The 19,067-nt window shown below is 45.2% G+C and overlaps 2 protein-coding genes across 3 annotated transcripts in view; both read right to left on the minus strand.

The window, feature by feature from the left end:
- Positions 1–10,042, minus strand: part of Stxbp3 (syntaxin binding protein 3) — a 67,788-nt gene extending 57,746 nt beyond the window's left edge. The window contains exon 1 of one of the 2 annotated variants that reach the window (XM_004659055.2): positions 9,911–10,042. In XM_004659055.2, the coding sequence (XP_004659112.1) occupies positions 9,911–9,959 (49 nt within the window). In that variant the 5' untranslated portion in view covers positions 9,960–10,042. The remainder of the gene's footprint in view (positions 1–9,910) is intronic. The other variant, XM_045138804.1, reaches the window with a different exon arrangement.
- An 88-nt stretch (positions 10,043–10,130) lies between these two features.
- Fndc7 (fibronectin type III domain containing 7) overlaps positions 10,131–19,067 on the minus strand; it is a 67,535-nt gene continuing 58,598 nt past the window's right edge. Inside the window, exon 12 of the mRNA XM_045137988.1 lies at positions 10,131–10,207. Coding sequence (XP_044993923.1) covers positions 10,131–10,207 — 77 coding nt within the window. The remainder of the gene's footprint in view (positions 10,208–19,067) is intronic.

Genomic DNA, 19,067 nt, shown 5'->3' on the forward strand with positions numbered 1-19,067 from the left:
AAAACTGAAAGCGAATAAAGAAAGAAAGAAGCCGGGCGTGGTGGCGCACACCTTTAATCCCAGCACTCAGGGGGAGGCAGAGGTAGGAGGATCGCTGAGAGTTCCAGGCCACACTGAGACTTCATAGTGAATTCCAGGTCAGCCTGAGCTAGAGTGAGACCCTATCTTGAAAAACCAAAAAAAAAAAAAAAAGAAAGAAAGAAAGAAAAACTATCTTTAACATGCAATTTTTTAGTTAGCTACACTGAACATTCTACTTAGAATAGAGCATGCAAAAAAGGATGGTGTGCTTCAAGGTTCTTGTCCAAAGTTACACGACAGCCTGACGTCACACACGCACGCCCGCACGATACAATACTACAGCAGGTAGGTGAGGAAGGCCAATAAATTTTACGCACAGATTCACGTCTTTTGTTGCCACAAGCCCCATGATTAATTTTTGAAATTCATGTTGAATTCCTAGAACAAGGAATCACATGAAATGCAAGCAAGGAACACAGATCTGAACCATGAGCCTAAGAGGCCTATGGCTCCGGAGCAGTGAGTCACAGAGTCATTAAGTGTGGTGTAAACCACCAAAAAGGAGGAGGGGTGGGGGCAAATACAAAAATAAAAACTCTTTCCCCTTCCCTCAGCCCTAACTGCAATAATGCAACATGGTCATTCCTCTAGACTGGGAGATAATGAGCATATCAAAGTCACTGAAGTTGCTCAAAGAGAAACCACAACACACATCATTGTAATGCTAGAAATGCTTCATTTGGCCCTGCCCTCAGGACAATTCCGCCTGAAGTCACTGTACTCAGCATGCCTATGCCAGGCTCAGCTGAGGCTTACACCCACCTCAAAAATCAAAGGAAAAAAAGTGCTTCTTTTCTGTTGCTCTTCCTTTTTCTGTTTTTGTTTTTGTTGTTTTGTTTTTTAAAATAGGGTCATACTCTAGCCCAGACTAACCTGGAATTAACTATGCAGTTGACTCGACAGCAGTACTCCTACCTCTGCCTCCTGGTGCAGGGAATAAAGGTTGTTCCACAACGCCCAGCTTCTCTTCCCTTTTCTAAGCAATCATATACTCTATCACTGTTAGGGCAGGCCCATATTTCCCTTTGCCTTCCAAAAGGCTGGCGTCTTTCAAGAACCATTTTAAGGGGCCAGAGAGAGGGCAGTTAAAGGCACTTGCTTGCAAAGCTTGCTGGCATATAAAGGCAACCATGTAAAGCTGGATGGACATTCATTTGCAGCAGCAGGAGACCCTAGTGTGTGTATAAAATATTAAAAAAAAAAAAAAAAGAACCATCTTGGGGCCAGAGAGAGAGAGTTCAGTAGTTACGGCACTTGCTTGTAAAGCCTGACAGCCTGAGTTTGATTCCCCAGTACTATCCACATAAAGCCAGATGCATACAGTGGTGTGTTGTAGTCAGATTCATATGGCTGGCAGAAATCACCCGACCAAGATCAGCTTGCGGGATAAAAGGTTTATTTTGACTTACAGACTTGAGGGGAAGCTCCATGATGGCAGAGGAAAACAACGGCATGAGCAGAGGCTGGACCACAACTCCTGGCCAACATCAGGTGGACAACAGCAACAAGACAGTGTGCCCAACACCAGCAAGGGGAAACTGGCTATAACACCCATAAGCCCACCCTCAACAGTACACTTGTCCAGGACGCATTAATTCCCAAATCTGTGTCGGCTAGAAACCTAGCATTCAGAATACCTAAACTTATGGGGGACAACTGAATCGAACCACCACATGGTGCGTGTGTCTGGAGTTCATATGCAGTAGAAATAAGTCCTGGTGCATCCATTCTCTCTCCCCTTGCAAATAATAAAATAAAGGTACTTTTTAAAAAAGAACCAGCTTGGGCTGGAGAGATGACTCAGCGCCTGCAAAGTCAAAGGACCCAGGTTGGACTCCCCAGGACCCACGTCAGCCAGACGCATAGGGAGCAAACGTGTCTGGAGTATATTTGCAGTGGCTAAAAGCCCTGGTGTGCCCATTCTCTCTCCCAAATACTAAGTAAATATTTTTTTTAATTATTTTAAAAGAATCATCTTACGTTCACCCTCTCTTTGGAGTCCTCCCTGACCTACTCCCAGAGAGGAAAATATTATTATTATTTTTGTTTTTTTCTTTTTCTTTTGTTAAATTTTTTTGGTCTATTTTTATTTATTTGAGAGCGACAGACAGAGAGAAAAAGAGGCATGCTGGGCGTGGTGGCGCACGCCTTTAATCCCAGCACTTGGGAGGCAGAGGTAGGAGGATCGCTGTGAGTTCAAGGCCACCCTGAGACACCATTCCAGGTCAGCCTGGGCTAGACTGAGACCCTACCTCGAAAAAGCAAAAAAAAAAAAGAGGCAGAGAGAGAGAGAGAATGGGCGCACCAGGGCCTCCAGCCACTGCAAACAAACTCCAGACGCGTGCATCCCTTGTGCATCTTGTGGGTTCTAGGGAATCAAGCTTCGAACCAGGGTCCTTAGGCTTCACAGGCAAGCGCTTAAGCACTAAGCCATCTCTCCAGCCCATATTTTTGTTTTCTTTTTTTTCAAGGTACTGTCTCACTGTAGCCTAGGATGAACAGGAATGCATTCTGTAACAGCAGGATAGCTTCAAACTCTTGGCAATTCTCCTACCATAGCCTCCTGAGTGCTGGGACTAAAGGTGTGTGCCACCATATCTAGCTGAAAATAATTCTTTTATCCTTCTTTTCTATAATAAAACCTTTTTTTTTTCTTTTTGGATTTTCGAGATAAGGTCTCACTCTAGCCTAGGCTGACCTGGAATTCACTATGTAGTCTCAGGGTGGCTTCGAACTCACAGCAGTCCTCCTTCCTCTGCCTCCTGAGTGCTGGGATTAAAGGTGTGTGCCACCAATACCCAGCTTATAAAACTTTTCATACTACTAATTCAATACTTAGTTTGTGCATCTGCCTTTGTTCTACTTTATTGTGAATTCAAAGAAGTCAAAGAGCAGCAGAGATAACCACAATGACTTCAGTGAATAAATGGCTGCGTTTATAGAAATCTAACAATGTTTTTCAAAAGAACTTGGCTAACAAAGTAAACTTCAAAGAAGTGGTTCAAATTATTTTAATAACTTATTTAAAATTATTTGGAATTCATTTTCTCTAAAATATTCAGCAGACAAAGTAATATTGGACTAATGTTTAGAGATAAAGAAACTGTATTCAATATCAAGAAGACAGAAAGCAATTCATCAACGCTCTGACTTTGATTTAATTACTACTGGTTTGCCACACATTTATATATTTTCTTAAATTTCTTTTTCAAGGTATGGTCTCGCTTTAGCCCAGGTTGACCTGGAGTTCACTGTGCAGTCTCAGGGTGGCCTTGAACTCATGGAAATCCTCCTACCTGTGCCTCTGGAGTGCTGGGATTAAAGATGTGCACCGCCATGCCTGCCCACCACACATTTTTAATATAAACACTTTAAAAAAATTTTTTTTGCCTGTTAAGTGATATTTTTACTGCCATTTCCCTGGAGCTACAAAGGTACAATAAAAACCTTCACTATCTTTAAATTTGAGAATTAGTTTTATTAAAAATTAGCCTTTCGGGGCTGGAGAGAAGGCAAGCATGTGGCCCGAGTACCTGAGACTCCTGAGTCTGAGTCCAGCTCCACACTGGACGAGCGCCCTCTGTGGTGGGGAGCAGACTGCAGGATGGCTGCGGCTCGCAAAAACAGCAAGCTCTGGAGCCTGGAATCAGTGAGACACTCCATCTCAAGGGAACCCATGGAGCTCAATGGAAGGGGGTACCCAACATTCTTCTCGTCTCTGCACACACACAGCGTATCACACATACTGCTACAGACATGAATTAGCCGGGGACTACGAAGTGAATCCTGGGTCAGCCTGGGCTATAGTGATACTATGTTGGGGGGAAAATTTAGCCTATTTTTTTTTTCCAAAATATTGAAGCTTTATCAATTTTTTTAAAGTTAGATTTTGTGTTTTTTTGTTCATTCAGCAGGGTTTAAGGGCTGGGCTGATGGCTTAGTGGTTAAGGCACTTGCCTGCAAAACCAAAGGACCTCAGTTCAATTCCCCGGACCCACGTAAGCCAGATGCACAAGGTAGAACATGCATCTGGAGTTTGTTTGCAGTGGCTGGAGGCCCTGGCATGCCCATTCTCTTGCTCTCTTTTCCTCTGCCTCGTTCTCTCCCAAATAAATAAAAATTTTGAAATTAAAAAAAAAAAAAAGGTGGGTTTTAAGGTTGTACGTAAAGGTTGATTCCTTCTCATTATTTTAGGTCTTGCCTCAAATGTCACCTAATTAGACAAACTTTTTCTGGCCTACCTGTTTAGGTAGCCATTCTACCTCTGTACTACAAACTGAAATAATTAGTTCTCATGTCCATTTTCTCTTTCTTTCGTTTTTATTTATTTATTTTGGTTTAGTTTTTCAAGGTAGGGTCTTGCTCTGGCCTAGGTTGACCTGGAATTCACTATGTAGTCTCATGCTGGCCTTGAACTCACAGCAATCCTCCTACCTCTGCCTCTGGGATCAAAGGCATGTGCCACCACACCCAGCTCTTTCCTTCCTTCTTTCTTTCTTTCTTTATATATTTTGGAGGCAAGCCCAACAGACTGGCCTTTTTTTGTTTTTTAAATTGTATTATTTTTATTTGAGAGAAAGAGAGTCAGAGAAGAGGGTGAATGAGCATATCAGGGCCTCCAGCCACTGCAAACCAACTCCAGGCATAAGCGTCACCTTCTGCATCTGGCTTACGTGAGTCCTAAGGAATCAAACCTGGGTCTTTTGGCTTTCTAGGCAAATGCTTTAACTGCTAAGCCATCCCTCCAGACCCCCCTGCCACACCCTTTTTTTAATGTGAGAAAGAGGGAGGGAGAGAATTGGTGCACCAGGGCCTCCAGCCACTACAACTGAAATCCAGATGTGTATGTCCTTGTGCACATGTGAGACCTTGTGTCATTGTGCATCTGGCTTATATGGAACCTGGAGAGTTGAACTTGAGTCCTTAGGCTTTGCAGGCAAGCACCCTTACCACTAAGCAATCTCTCCAGCCCTCTTGTCCATTTTCTGTTAATCCCCAAGCCTGAAGAGGGTTGAGAATATTCCCATACAAATTCAGTTATATTATGTAAATGGGGTCCTTGAGGTAGGAATAGGAAAAAAAAATGAAAGAGACATTTATTTTTAAAAATCATTGTCAGGAGGGAGGGAATTACCATGGGATATTTTTTTTATAATCATGGAAAATGTTAATAAAAATTTAAAAATTTAAAAAAAATCATTGTCAGAAGAGGTGGCGGAAAGAATGTAAGAGCCAAATGAAAGGTAGGACTCCTTACAATGCACTGTTCCAGACAAAAAATGGTCTGGCCAGACGTGGTGGCGCACGCTTTTAATCCCAGCACTCGGGAGGCAGAGGTAGAAGGATCAACCATGAGTTCAAGGCCACCCTGAGACTACATAGTTAATTCCAGACTGATTGAGAGGGGGAGGGGATATGATGAGAGTGGAGTTGTGAAGGGGGACGTGGGGGGAGGGAACTATCATGGTTTATTGTCTATAATTATGGACGTTGTCAATAATAATAATTTTTTTTTAAAAAAGCATTGTTACCTGCCACATTCTGCCAGAAACTGTTAGCATTTTAAAGCCCTATAAAGGCACAACTGTGAACCTACCCTCAATAAGCTAATCAAGGCTCCCACCTGTAATCCCAACACTCACAGGAAGACTGCTGCAGTCTTAGGCCGGCCTGGGTGAGTCAGACCTGACTCAAACAAAAGAGGCTTCTCTCAAGCAGTGGTGAGAAGGGAAGCCAAATACTACTGAAACATAAGAGGGTGGGTAGATGAGAAGCCACTAGCGGAGGGAGAAGCCCATCTGAGCTGAGACCTGAATGAAGACTGGCTAAAACCAGGGACGCGACAAGACTGAGGAATAAGCCACCAAGGAAACATATGAAGGAAGGTAAAAGACTTCAAGAGTAAACAGGTACACAGTATGGACACAGGGAAAATCTAGAAAACTGTACAGGAGAAAGGATGTCAGAATAAAAGGGGAGGAGGGGCTATGTTGCAAACAAAAGTAGAATGAAATGGGCTTTGGGCACCTGGCAGCTATTTGCTGGATGATCTGGAATGAAAAACAACCAAGAGCTCTGGAGATTGGTTGGAAGGCTACCACAGCAGATAGGGTAAAACAAAGTACCAACCTAAGGCTTAGTTACAGAAGCCACACACAGGCCAGGCATTAACTCTGCTGCCCAAAAAGACCTGGGTTTAAATCCTAGTCATATATTTTTTCTTTAAAAAAAAAAAGTCATGAAGTCCAGGTTGGCCTTGAACTTCTTCTTCTTTTACCTGAGATTACCGGCTGGGCCACTCCTCCCAGCTCTGAAGTCTGCATTTAAGAGCTGTAGTCAGGGTTTATTTTAGTAGCGTCATGAAGACAGTTTCATACTGTAGAATTCACTTAAAGTGAATTCTTAAAGTCAAACCTTTTTCCCAAATGTCCCATTTTCCTACTTCTTATGAGTTTCCTTCAACATCTCTTTCAGATTCTTGATCTTTTACTAACAGAACTCAAAGGCTCCTTCCAATACATGCTTTTGAAATACTGAATAATTGTCATCTGGTATCTTGGTTGTTTCTATTTACACAAAGTGCCAGAAGATTAGTTTGCAACCTTATTTCTTTTTACCTCTCATCCAATGTCTTTATTTCACACTCCATCTGGCTAGCCTGGTTATTAGCTTAAGTTACTGACATAGACAGAAATGTTATCTATAGCCAGGCGTGATGGCACACACCTTTAATCCCAGCACTGGGGAGGCAGAGGTAAGAGGATCACTGTGAGACCCTACCTTGAAGAAAAAAGAAAGAAAGAAATTTTATTATCTTTACACTCTCCCCTTGCCTAGTTTTCAAGCAAAGACTGGCATTACTATCATTACAATCATCCTTTCTCATAAATGCTGATATAAAGAACCATCTATAGCTTGAAAGTTATACAATTTGCCACCCATTTTCATATGAATGTAACTGTGATTTTTAAATATCCTCAAATCTTTTGTTTGTTTGTTTTGTTTTTTCAAGGTTGGGTCTCACTGTAGCTCAGGCTGACCTGCAATTCACAATGCAGTCTCAGGGTGGCCTTGAACTCACAGTGAGCCTCCTACCTGCCTCTGCCTCCCAAATGCTGAGATTAAAGGCGTATGCCGCCATGGCCCAGTAACATCCTCAAATCTTAAACCAGTCATGTTAATTTTGTAATAGAAAATGCCAACCTTACAATTGTGGGTATGTGCATGTGTGTGACTGTAGTGCACGCGTGCTTGTGAGGTCACAGGACAAGCTGAGGCGTCCATCCTCACCTCCCCTTTGAGGCAAGGTCTCTTGCTCCCTGGCCCATGTGTGACACAATCACATCTGGCTTTACGTGGGTGCTGTGGATATAATAAACTCAGGTCCTCACAGAAGCACCACACACAGTTTATCCTCAGTCATTTCCCCAGCCCCAAATTAAGTATTTTTTTAAAATAGCAACACAGTGAGAATTGGTGTGCCAGGGCCTCAGCCACTCAGACTCCAGACACCTGCACCACCTGGCGCGCACGTGCGACCTTGTGCTTGTGTCACCTTTGTGACTCTGGCTTACGTGGGATCTGGAGATCAAACATGGGTCCTTAGGCTTTGCAGGCAAGCACCTTAACCACTAAGCCATCTCTCCAGCCCCAAATTAACTTTTATTTATTTATTTATTTTGGTTTTTCGAGATAGGGTCTCACTCTAGCTCAGCTGACCTGGAATTCACTATGGAGTCTCAGGGTGGCCTCGACCTCACAGTGATCCTCCTACCTCTGCCTCCTGAGTGCTGGGATTAAAGGCATGTGCCACCACACCTGGCTCAACTTTTATTTATTTTTAAAAGCTATTTCTATTATTTATTTGAGAGCAAGAAAAAGAGAGCAAGGCAGATAGAAAATGGGCACGCCAGGGCCTTCAGCCACCTCAAAAAAACTCCAGACTCATGCATCACCTTGTACATCTGGCTTATGTGGGTCCTGGGGAATTGAACCTGGGTTCTTTGGCTTTTGCAGGCAAGCACCTTAACCCCTAAGCCATCTCTCCAGCCCCAAATTAACTTTTAAATAGATAATTTTAGCCAAGTGTGGTGGCACATGCCTTTAATCCCAGAACTTAGGAGGCTGAGGCTGGAGGATCACTGTGAGTTCAAGGCTAGCTTGGGCTACAGAGTTCCAGGTCAGGCTGGGCTACAGTGAGATCTTGCTTATAAAAAAAAAGGGGGGGCAGGGGCTGGGATATAGGTAGTTCATCAGTTAAAGACACTTGCTTGCAAAGCCTGCTGGCCCAGGTTCAATTCTCTAGAACCCACATAAACTTGGATACAAAAATGGCCCATGTAAGCAGGGTGTGGTGGCGCATGCCTTTAATCCCAGCACTAGGGAGACAGAGGTAGGAGGATCGCTGTGAGTTTGAGGCCACCCTGAGACTATCTAGGTCAGCATGGGCTAGGGTCTAGTGTCCCATGTGTCTGAAGTTCATTTGCTGCAGTGAGACTTTGGTGCGTACATTTGTGCAATTTTTTTAAAAATATATACACTTAAAGCCAGGCATGGTGGCACCCACCTTTAATCTCAGCACTTGGGAGGCAGAGGCAGGAGGAGGACTGCAGAAAATCTGAGGCCACCCTGAGCCTGAGACTTCATAGTGAATTCCAGGTCAGCCTGGGCTACAGCGAGACCCTACCTCGAAAAACCAAAATAAGTAAATAAGTAAATAAAAAAACGTGTACAGACACACACACACACACAGTATCTGTTTACTGATTTGGATTTATTATTACTATTTTTTTTTTTTTGGTTTTTCAAGGTAGGGTCTCGCTCTAGCCCAGGCTGACCTGGAATTCACAATGTAGTGTCAGGCTGGTCTCAAACTCACAGCCATCCTCCTATCTCTACTTATTGGGATTAAAGGAGTGCAACACCAGGCCCAGCCTGGATTTTTTATTTTATATGCAGAAAGCTATTAACTTCCAGAGTTCTGCAACTAAATAATTTCTGCGCTGGTCCTTGTTCAACAAGTTGGAGAAGGGCACCCTAATGAGACGTTACTCTCTTTCTACTACTAGCCCGTAATTACTTTTGAACCAGGGTTGCTAAACAATGATGGTTCTTCCTGTTGGGTGGTTTCACTCCTTATCGAACCTAGCAGAACTAGGTTTGGAATGATTCCTATGAAAGTCTTTACGTGACATGGGCACATCACCAGTAACCAACAAGTAGACCGGGTCTTAATAGCACGGGGGTGGCCGCAGAGTATTTAAAAAAAGAAAAGAAAAGAAAAAGGAAGGAGCAGCGGTCTCTTGCCAAGAACTTTGTAGCAAGTAGGCTTCTCACGCAACCGTGGCAGGACAGTGAAGCTGGCATTCTGACAGTGCCGGCCATTGGAAAGCATGGTAACTAAAATCCCCTTTGATGCAAACACAAATGGGGAGGGTCAAGGGCCTCTGGAAACACAAGCGTGGGGCGGGAGGGAGGAAAGAGAACTCCGATTGTGCCCGGCGGAGGAGCGACGTCCCCCGCCTGGCGGGGCTCGGAGGCCGCGGACGCGCGCAGGAACCGGCGGGGGGGACGAGAGGGGGAGACACAGTCGGCTCGGGCCGCGCGGGGCCGAGCCGGCCACCGACGGCCCGCGACGAGGCCGCGTCCGCCCGCGCCCGGCCCATCCCGGGGGGCTGCTGGCACCGGGTGGCTCGGGAGGCCAGGCCGGAAGTCCAGGAGTCCGCGGCTCGCGGAGCAACAAGTGCCCGCAGGAAGAGGCTGCCAGGCTGGGGCACGGAAACAGCGGGGCGCGGCCGCGTCCCTCAGCCCTGAACCCCACCGCACTCACTCTGCCACACGACGCTCTTCAGACCCCGCTCGGTCACCGGCGGCGCCATCTTCCCAACGCCCGTGCAGCCGCAGCCACCGCCTCCCACTCGCGACCTACTAACAGGAGTCCGAACGCGGCGCTCCCGGCAGCCCCGCCCCTCCCCGAGGGAAGCCACGCCCACACCCGCGGGCGCGCCCTCTGCTGACGTCACGCGCGTCGGGGCGGGGTCCTCCCTTGCCTAGACGGAGGCTGCGCAGTGCAGTGCAGTGCGGGTGGAATGCCGGGAGCGGTCTGGCGTCCCCTGGCGGAAGGCTGCTGTATGGCATCAGAAAGCTGGTGGTGAAAAAGCCCAGCCCGGCGTGTTGGCGCGCGCCTTTCATGCCATCACTTGGGAGGAGGAGGAGGAGGAGGAGGTAGGAGGGTCGCCGTGAGTTCGAGGCCACCCTGAGACTCCATAGTGAATTCCAGGACAGCCTGGGCTAGAGTTAGACCCTACCTCGAAAACAAACAAACAAGCAAAAAAAGCCAGAAAGCTGATGGCAGGGAGCTAACACGACTTTATGAAATTATGAATTTACACATACATAAAGAAGGCAGAGCCTTTTGCTTTTCAAAATTTTTTAGTTCACCTAGCAAAGTGATTCATACCAAAATTCTCAGAAACCAGCTCAACGACTAAGTGGAAAGTTCATTTTCCCCCCAAAAGTTCATTGTATTTGTTTTTCAAGAACACAAGAATTATGTAGAACTATAAGGTAACCTCTACTACGCCCATAATTGTGCTAGACTTTAAGAAAACTCAAATAAATGAGAGACCCACTTCTTTCCTTGAATAATTTATAATTCAAATTATAGAACCCAATTTCTAGTATGATATAGGTAGTCAAAAGTTGATTGAGGACTGGAGAGATGGTTTAGCAGGTAAGGCAGTTGCATAAGATGCTTGCCAGCAAAGCCTAAGGACCTGGGTTTAATTCTTCAGTACTCATGTAAAGACAGACGCACAAGGTGCATCATGTTTCTGGAGTCCATTTTCACTGGCTAGAGACCATAGTGCACCCATTCTTTCTCTCCTCTCTCCCTCCCTTCCTCCCTCTCTCTCTCTCTTTCTCTTTCTGTCTCTCGCAGATAAGTAAATAAAAATATTTTAAAAGATTAAAAGTGAGGGCTGGGGAGATGGCTTACCTGTGAAGCCTAAGAATGCTTGTTTGAATCTCCATATCCCACGTATAGCCAGGTGCAAAAGTGATGCAGCAGTGCAATGTTGCACACGTGCACAAGGGGGCGCACATGTCTGGAGTTCGTTCACAGTGGCTGCAAGGCCCTGGTGTGCCCATTCTTTCCCTCTCTGCCTCTTTCTCCCTCTCTTTGTCTCTCTCTCTCTCTCAAAAATAAAATAAAATAAATATGTTTAAAAATTAAAGGAAAGAAACATGACATCAAAATAAAAGAAAGACTGATGATAGAGGGAGAGGAAAGTGGAGGGAGGTAGGGAATTACCATGGGACATTCTTTACAATTATGGAAGCTGTCAATAAAAAAATAAAAATCTGAAAAAAAAGGTCAATTCCTTAAAGATATAAATAAGCAATGTAAACAAAACAACAATCCTTTATACAACAAATTCGTGGCAAAAAAAAAAAAAAAACATGTAAGGAAGCCGGGCGTGGTGCCGCAGACCTTCAATCCCCGCACTTGGGAGGCAGAGGTAGGAGGATTGCCATGAGTTCAAGGCCACCCTAAGACTACATAGTGAGTTCTAGGTCAGCCTGGACTAGAGTGAGACCCTACCTCAAAAAATCAAAAGAAAAGTAAGGAAGTGGGGCTGGAGAGATGGCTTAGCGGTTAAGCGCTTGCCTGAGAAGCCTAAGGACCCCAGTTCGAGGCTAGGTTCCCCAGGACCCACGTTAGCCAGATGGACAAGGGAGTGCATACATCTGGAGTTCATTTGCAGTGGCTGGAGGCCCTGGCATGCCCATTATCTCTCTCTCTCTCTCTCTCTCTCTCTGTCTATTGCTGTTAAATAAATAAAAAATAAACAAATACATTTTTTTTTAAAAAGTGGTTCACAATGCATTAAGCTCCAAAATTATTGTTGAAAACTACTTAACAGGAGGTCATTGGAATACATGCTGAAGTAATTTAAGCAGAGATCTTCCCAATGATATAACTCTCTTGGGACTGGAAAGCAATTGAGCAATTTAGCTGGTGAAAAACCCTGATACAACAAACACATACATTGACAGTCACAGGCTTTCCCAGAGGACATTGTAAAGAGCCAATAGTTGTAAAGATTCAACTTGGTCTCACACTGGGAGTGGCTGGTAACTACTGCTGCTAATAATGTCGAATATTTTCTGAGTGCGTAGTTTATACTATGCCTCGGACAAAGCGGGTTACTTCACTGATGCTCAAAGCACTCTGTGGAGATAAGGGAGCAAGCTCAAGACAGTCAATTGCCAAGGATACACACTAATGCTGCGGTGGGAATAAGCTGTCAATGCGGAGGAGCAGGCAGTAGAATAAAACCATGGCCTGGTCAGGCGTGGTGGCGCACGCCTTTAATCCTAGCACTTGGGAGGCAGAGGTAGGAGGGTTGCCTTGAGTTCAAGGTCACCCTGAGACTACATAGTGAACTCCAGGACAGCTTGGGCTAGAGTGAAACCAGACCTCAAAAAACAAACAAACAAAACAACAAAAACATGGCCTGAAAGCACCACATGTTCTCTCTCATATGTGGATCCTAGCTACAGATGATTGGGCTTCTGCGTGAGAAGGAAAATACTTAGTAGCAGAGGCCAGTAAGTTAAAAAGGAGACATAAAGGGAAGAGAAAGGAAGGGAGGAGGGTACTTAATAGATTGATATTGTATATATGTAAGTACAATGATTGAGAAGGGGAGGTAATATGATGGAGAACGGAATTTCAAAGGGGAAAGTGGGGGGAGGGAGAGGAAGGGAATTACCATGGGATTTTTTTTTTATAATCATGGAAAATGCTAAAAAAAATTTAAAAAAAAAAACATGGCCTGAATGCCTTTTCTATTTGAGGCTTTTATGGCAATAGAAGATGGAGCTCTGGCCCTTTTTGAACCTACTTGAAATTGATGCTGTTGCTCAGAATTGTAAATAAATGCACCATCACTCCCCCTTCCTTTTCAGTTTATTAATTTATTTATTTGAGAGAGAAAGAGGCAAATAGAGAGAGAATGGGTGTGCCAGGGCCTCTAGCCACTACAAACAAACTCCAGATGCAAGTGCCACCTTGTGCATCTAGCTTACATGGGTACTGGGGAATTTAACCTAGTTCCTTTGGCTTTGCAGGAAGATACCTTAACCACAAAGCCGTCTCTCCAGCCCAAGTTTTATACATTTTCATGTCTGTTCCAGTTTTGATTAGTATCACTGTAGGCTCTTGAGGTTGGTTGTTGGACTCTGCTATGTGGAATATTCCTTGAAGAAGTCTCTGTAAGGTTGGCTTTGTCATATATTCATAGAGCTGGCTTTTGTAAAGGAAAGTTTTCCTTTCACCTTCAATTACAAGGGATACTTTTGATGGGTATAGTAGTTTGGGTTGGCAGCCATAGTATCTCTCAAGGTTTGGAGTACTCCATTCCAAGCCCTTCTGGCTTTCAGAGTTTCCATTGAAAAACCAGAGGTAAGTCTGACATGCTTACCTTTCTATGTAATTTATCTGTTTTTCTCTTGATGTTTTTAGCACTCTCTCCTTGTTTTCAATGTTTATGTTTTGACTTTCATGTGATATGGAGAGTTTCTTCTTTGGTCCTGTCGGGTTGGTGTTCTGTGAGCTTCTTGTATTTGCATAGGTCTCTCTTTTAAATAGGTGGGAAAATTTTTCTTCAATAATTTTGTTGAAGATGTTCTCTATGCCTTTGGCCTGTATTTCTTCTGCTTCTTGGAGTATGCTCATTTGGTCCTTTTTAGCATATCCGACAATTCCCTCATATTCTGTTGGCATTATTTTTTAAAAACTTATAGATTTTGGACTGCTGGTCCAATTCTTTTGTCTTGTCTTCAAGTTCTGAAGTTCTGTCCTCAATATGGTCTAGTCTGTTTGTGAGGCTTTCAAGAGGGCTGTTTGATTTTTGTTCTCTGTTGTATTTTTTCTGCATCATTTTTTATCCCTCTACTGAGTTCCTTTTTGAGGTTCTGGTTTGACCTTTCTGTTACTTCTTGGAATTCATGCCTGCATTGAATCATTTCACTATTGATCCACGAGTTGGTAAGGTCATCTATTTGTTGACTCAAGTTCAAATTGTTCATCCTCTGTCTATTTAGATCTCTCTGCTTTTTCTTCTGTTTTGTTGAGACGAGACGTGAGAGCTATGTGCCGTTGTTGACGGGTCTCTTGCATTTCATTCACCTTATTGCTGGTCCTTTGGTGATTTTCTTCCAGTCTGCCATGTGTTTGTCCATGTTCTTATGAATTTTGTTCATTACGTTTAGCCTGTCTTCATTGTGAAATTGTGTGTCTCTGTGTTCCCATCGCAGGCTTCCACTAAGAGGCTTGGCAGTCTTGGTTGACTGTTGACCTAGAGTCTTGCATTGATGGTTTTGCGCTAGGCTCTGCCCATCTCTGGTGTGACCTCTTGCTGTGTTGAGAGTGAGGTACTTGTTCCTCTTGAGACCTCTGAGTTGTATCACCAGGTCAGCTTTGGTCTGGGATGGTGGTGGGGGCGTGTGAGGGGAGGCGAGTTGGGGGAGGTTGTCTGCCCCGCTAGCTTGGGCTGAGCGACCTAGGATCTAAGTGAGGTCCTGCTTGTATGTGTCACCTCCAGATGGGTCAGGGTGCAGCCCTCGCCTGCTTGGCTTGCTCGCTGTTTGTGCAGAGTGCTCGATTATCCTCGTGTTAGTCACTGCCTGAGGACCTCGGAGTGCGGTTGATACTGGAGTCCTGTGGGGCACAGGGCTGATGGCCCAGGCCTGACAGGCACTTTGCTTTGAATGAGGCGGCATGGACGCTCTCTGTCACTGCTAGGCCCACAGAGGAGCACGCTCGCCTGAGAATGACTTCCCAGCTAGCCTCACGCAGGCCCTTGCTGCGCAGCCAGCCCAAGAGTGTGCGGGCGCCAGGTCTGCAGCCACGGGCTTGACCCTTTGGGTATTGCATTCCACTGTGTTGTCTCCAGCCTTGTAGAAGTTGCTGGACCCTCCCTGAGTGTGGTCCAGACACACCAGCGATCAACCCTTGCTCACCCGTCCCCAGCAGCAGCCCCAAACATGCCGGTGATCAGTACTTCCTCACCCACCCTGGGCCAGGCTGGCAATCCTCCCGCAGTCAGAGTGCACAAGCCCCAAACACACTACCCGTCTCCCCTACCCTGAGTGCACAGCCCCCAAACACCTCACCAAATATGTATTTTTTTTAGCGAGTATTTTTATTTTATTTATTTTTTTTTAATTTTTAATTTTTTTGGTGTTTCGAGGTAGGGTCTCACTCTAGTCCAGGCTGACCTGGAACTCACTATATAATCTCAGGGTGGCCTTGAACTCATGGCAATCCTCCTACCTCTGCCTCCCGAGTGCTGGGATTAAAGGCGTGCACCACCACGCCCGGCTAAATGTGTATTTTTTTTCAAGGTAGACATGAGCCACTAAGCCTGACTCACACTATTTTTTAAAAATCATAAATTCAGCTGGAGAGATGGCTTAGCGGTTAAGCGCTTGCCTGTGAAGCCAAAGGACCCCGGTTCAAGGCTCAGTTCCCCAGGTCCCACGTTAGCCAGATGCACAAGGGGGCGCACGCGTCTGGAGTTCGTTTGCAGAGGCTGGAAGCCCTGGCGCGCCCATTCTCTCTCTCTCCCTCTATCTGTCTTTCTCTCTGTGTCTGTCGCTCTCAAATAAATAAATAAATAATTTTTTAAAAAAAATCATAAATTCTAGCCAGGCATGGTGGTGTACACCTTTAATCCCAGCACTCGGGAGGTAGAGGTGGGAAGATCATTGTGATTTCGAAGCTACCCTGAGACTCTATAGTGAATTCCAGGTCAGCCTGAGCTACAGTGAGACCCTACCTCGAAAAACCAAAAAACAAAATTAATATATTCTTTAAATATTTTTAATTATTTATTTGTTTGCAAAGAGAGAGAGAGAATGGGCATGCCAGAGCCTCTAGCTACTGCAAAAGAACTCAGGTGTGTGTGACACTTTATGCATCAGGCTTACTGTGGGTACTGGAGAATCGAAGTCTGGTCATTAGGCTTTGCAGGCAAGCACCTTAACTACTGAGCCATGTTTCCATTCCCCATGCTATTTTTCAACTAGGTTAGTGAGATCAGATGGTCGAACATTGTTCTACATACAACACTTTTATGTTATATATCTTTGCCTTTCCTCTCCAAAGATGCAAAAACCAGTTACAACGCAACTGGGGAATACAGTCAACAAGACAGATGATCGTCCCCTGAAGATATGTGTCAATGCCAGTCAGCCACAGTCTCTCTGCCTTTAGATAACTTTCCACCTGACACCTTTGTTCACTCCAAAAGCATGACACCAGTCCTTCCAGCCACAGACCAACAGTCTGCCTTCCCAGAGGCCCTTGCAGATGTCAAATTATGTGATGCTTTGGCTCAGCAAACTGTGCAGGTGCCTCCCCTTTCGCCCTAACTTGTGATGAGGACATTTACTACCACACGCTGCCCTGGCAGCAGCGCTAACCACGCTAAAGTCCTGGGATGGGTGCTGTCCTCCTGTGGGTGGCTTGACTTGCAGGAAGAACATTGTCATCACGAGTGACTACAGGCTGAATGGCAAGCGTTGCTGAAAACACTCATAAATAGGAAGAATTAAAGTCTATGGAGCAGCTCTGGGCATAGTGGACATGCCAGTGACCCCAGCGCTCCCAGGTTTGAGGGGAGGGGCTGAGGCTGGAGAAATGGGAGTTCAAGGGCAGTTTGGGGTTACATGGATGGAGGGAGTCTGTGGTGTGTCTGGATGTGAAATCTCAGACTTTTTGCTAAGCAGAGCTTTTACGCTCCGGGGCATCTGGCTCACTCTGGCAGCCTTCCAGAGGACTTTCTGGATCTCTCCACAGCTGACCTTGAACTTCTCTGCAGCTGATGACACACTTGTCCTTGCCTTAGTGAGGCACAGCCCGAGTTACTCTTCTAGAGGCCAAAGGAGCATTTCCTCTTCTACAAGCTTCTGTGAGTTGTAACTGATCCACCGCTAACCACTAACAATGGAGACCGTTCTGTGAAAGCAATGAGAAGAATTCTTAAAACGAAGACAACATTTTGCTCTGGAAGCATGCAAAAATCAGTTTCTGCTGCTCACTTAGTCAAGTCTGTTTCTCTCACGGGCTCACTGCCAATCCTCATTTCTCTTCCCTCTGTAAATCACTGGAAAGGAAAAAGAAAGGGAAAGGCACGTGATGCTTTAAACGTGAAGACCTTTCTTTTCTTAACCCGAGAAGCACATATGTCACTGACAGGAGTTACGATTCAGATGCTGTTTTTGCAGCACTTTACAGCAAGTAAGGAGAAAAGTGGGGCACTCAACTGTTCAAAGTGACCCCCCAGCTTTGGACTAACCAGGGGGACTGGTATCCCGTTTCATGACACGATCCCTCCTATGGAGTCTCCTTGAGCTCAGACTCAGGGACACATTCATTTCCTTCCCTCTCCCCTCCCCCATTCCCACTCACACCCAACGTGCTCCACCTTTCAGGGAGCTCCAACCTTCCATTCACACAGACATTCTGGTGAGAAGAACTTAAACCTGTGAATCACTAAGGAAGTTGTGGAGAGGAAACCCAACATTCCCCAGGAAGGGCAGGAGATCCTGTGTCACCAAGTGGGGTCAAGCACACCCTCGGCCAGTCACCTCCCTCTTCCAACCTGCATCCAAGTAGCTTCCCAGGGTTAGAGCCATGGTTCTTAAGCTCTAGGGGCCCTGCGTGGGCCCAGTCCCAGAATTTCTGAATCACTTGGTCTGACCACAGAGCCTCCGCACTGCAATTGCAGTTCTAAAAGGTTCCCAGACGGTGCTGATTTTGTTGGCTCTGCACTTTGAAAATCAATGAGCTAAGATATTATGAGGGCTAAGGTTCAAAAGCAAATACTTTATAAGTGGCATGTTACAATGTTAATAACTAGAACATGTTGTAAAAGAACATGAGATTAGGCTGGGCATGGTGGCACACGCCTTTAATCCCAGCACTTGGGAAGCAGAGGTAGGAGGATCGCTATGAGTCTGAGGTCACCCTGAGACTACATAGTGAATTCCAGGTCAGCCAGAGCCAGAGTGAGACCCTACCTTGGAAAAAAAAAAAAAAAAAGAACATGAGATTAATTTGACTCTGAATTAATAGCTACCACTTAGTAATTGCTTATTATGGGTCTATTGTTTTATCTAATACTTTATATCTCATTCAATTGTCATTATGGATTTTTTGTTTTGTTTTATTTTGCAAGGCAGGGTCTCGCTCTGGCCAAGGCTAACCTGGAATTCACTCTGTAGTCTCAGGTGGCCTCGAACTCACGGCGATCCTCCTACCTCTGCCTCCTGAGTGCTGAGCTTAAAGACACATGCAGCTCTCATTGTCATTATGTTTTATGAAGTGGTTATTATTTCAATTTTCAGATAAGAAAACCTAGGCTTAGAATACAGAATTGAGGCCATTCATCTTAGGGCAAAGAACAAGACCTGAGCCAGGCGTGGTGGCACATGCTTTTAATCTCAGCATTTGGGAGGCAGAAGAAGGAGGATTGCCGTGAGTTCAAGGCCACCCTGAGAGACTACATAGTGAGTTCCAGGTTAGCCGGAGTGAGAGTGAGACCATACCTCAAATAACAAAAACAAAAAGCAACAGGACTTGAATCCAGGCCTATTTCTTAGAAAGTCAATGCATGAAGGTAACAAGCTTTAGGATAACCTGAGAGTCAAGGAAGACCAAAAGCCTTAAGCCAACAAGATCCACATTGTGCCCTTAAGCAAATCCAGAGACCCCATGTCAACCAGGCTCCTGATCTGACTTGACTTGTGTTCAGAGAGGAGAATGCTAGAATCTAAAATTTCTCTCTAGATGTGATGATCTCCAAGCTACTGTAGAGGCCTGCAAATGACTTAGCTTATTCACGTGGCTTTTGTGGGGTCCTGCAGGACTTCTGTAAGAATCTGCTTGAAGAAGGGGCTGATTTCAGAGTGAAGAC

This window comes from Jaculus jaculus, chromosome 19 (genome assembly GCF_020740685.1).
Source record: "Jaculus jaculus isolate mJacJac1 chromosome 19, mJacJac1.mat.Y.cur, whole genome shotgun sequence".
Classification (NCBI taxonomy): Eukaryota; Metazoa; Chordata; class Mammalia; order Rodentia; family Dipodidae; genus Jaculus; species Jaculus jaculus.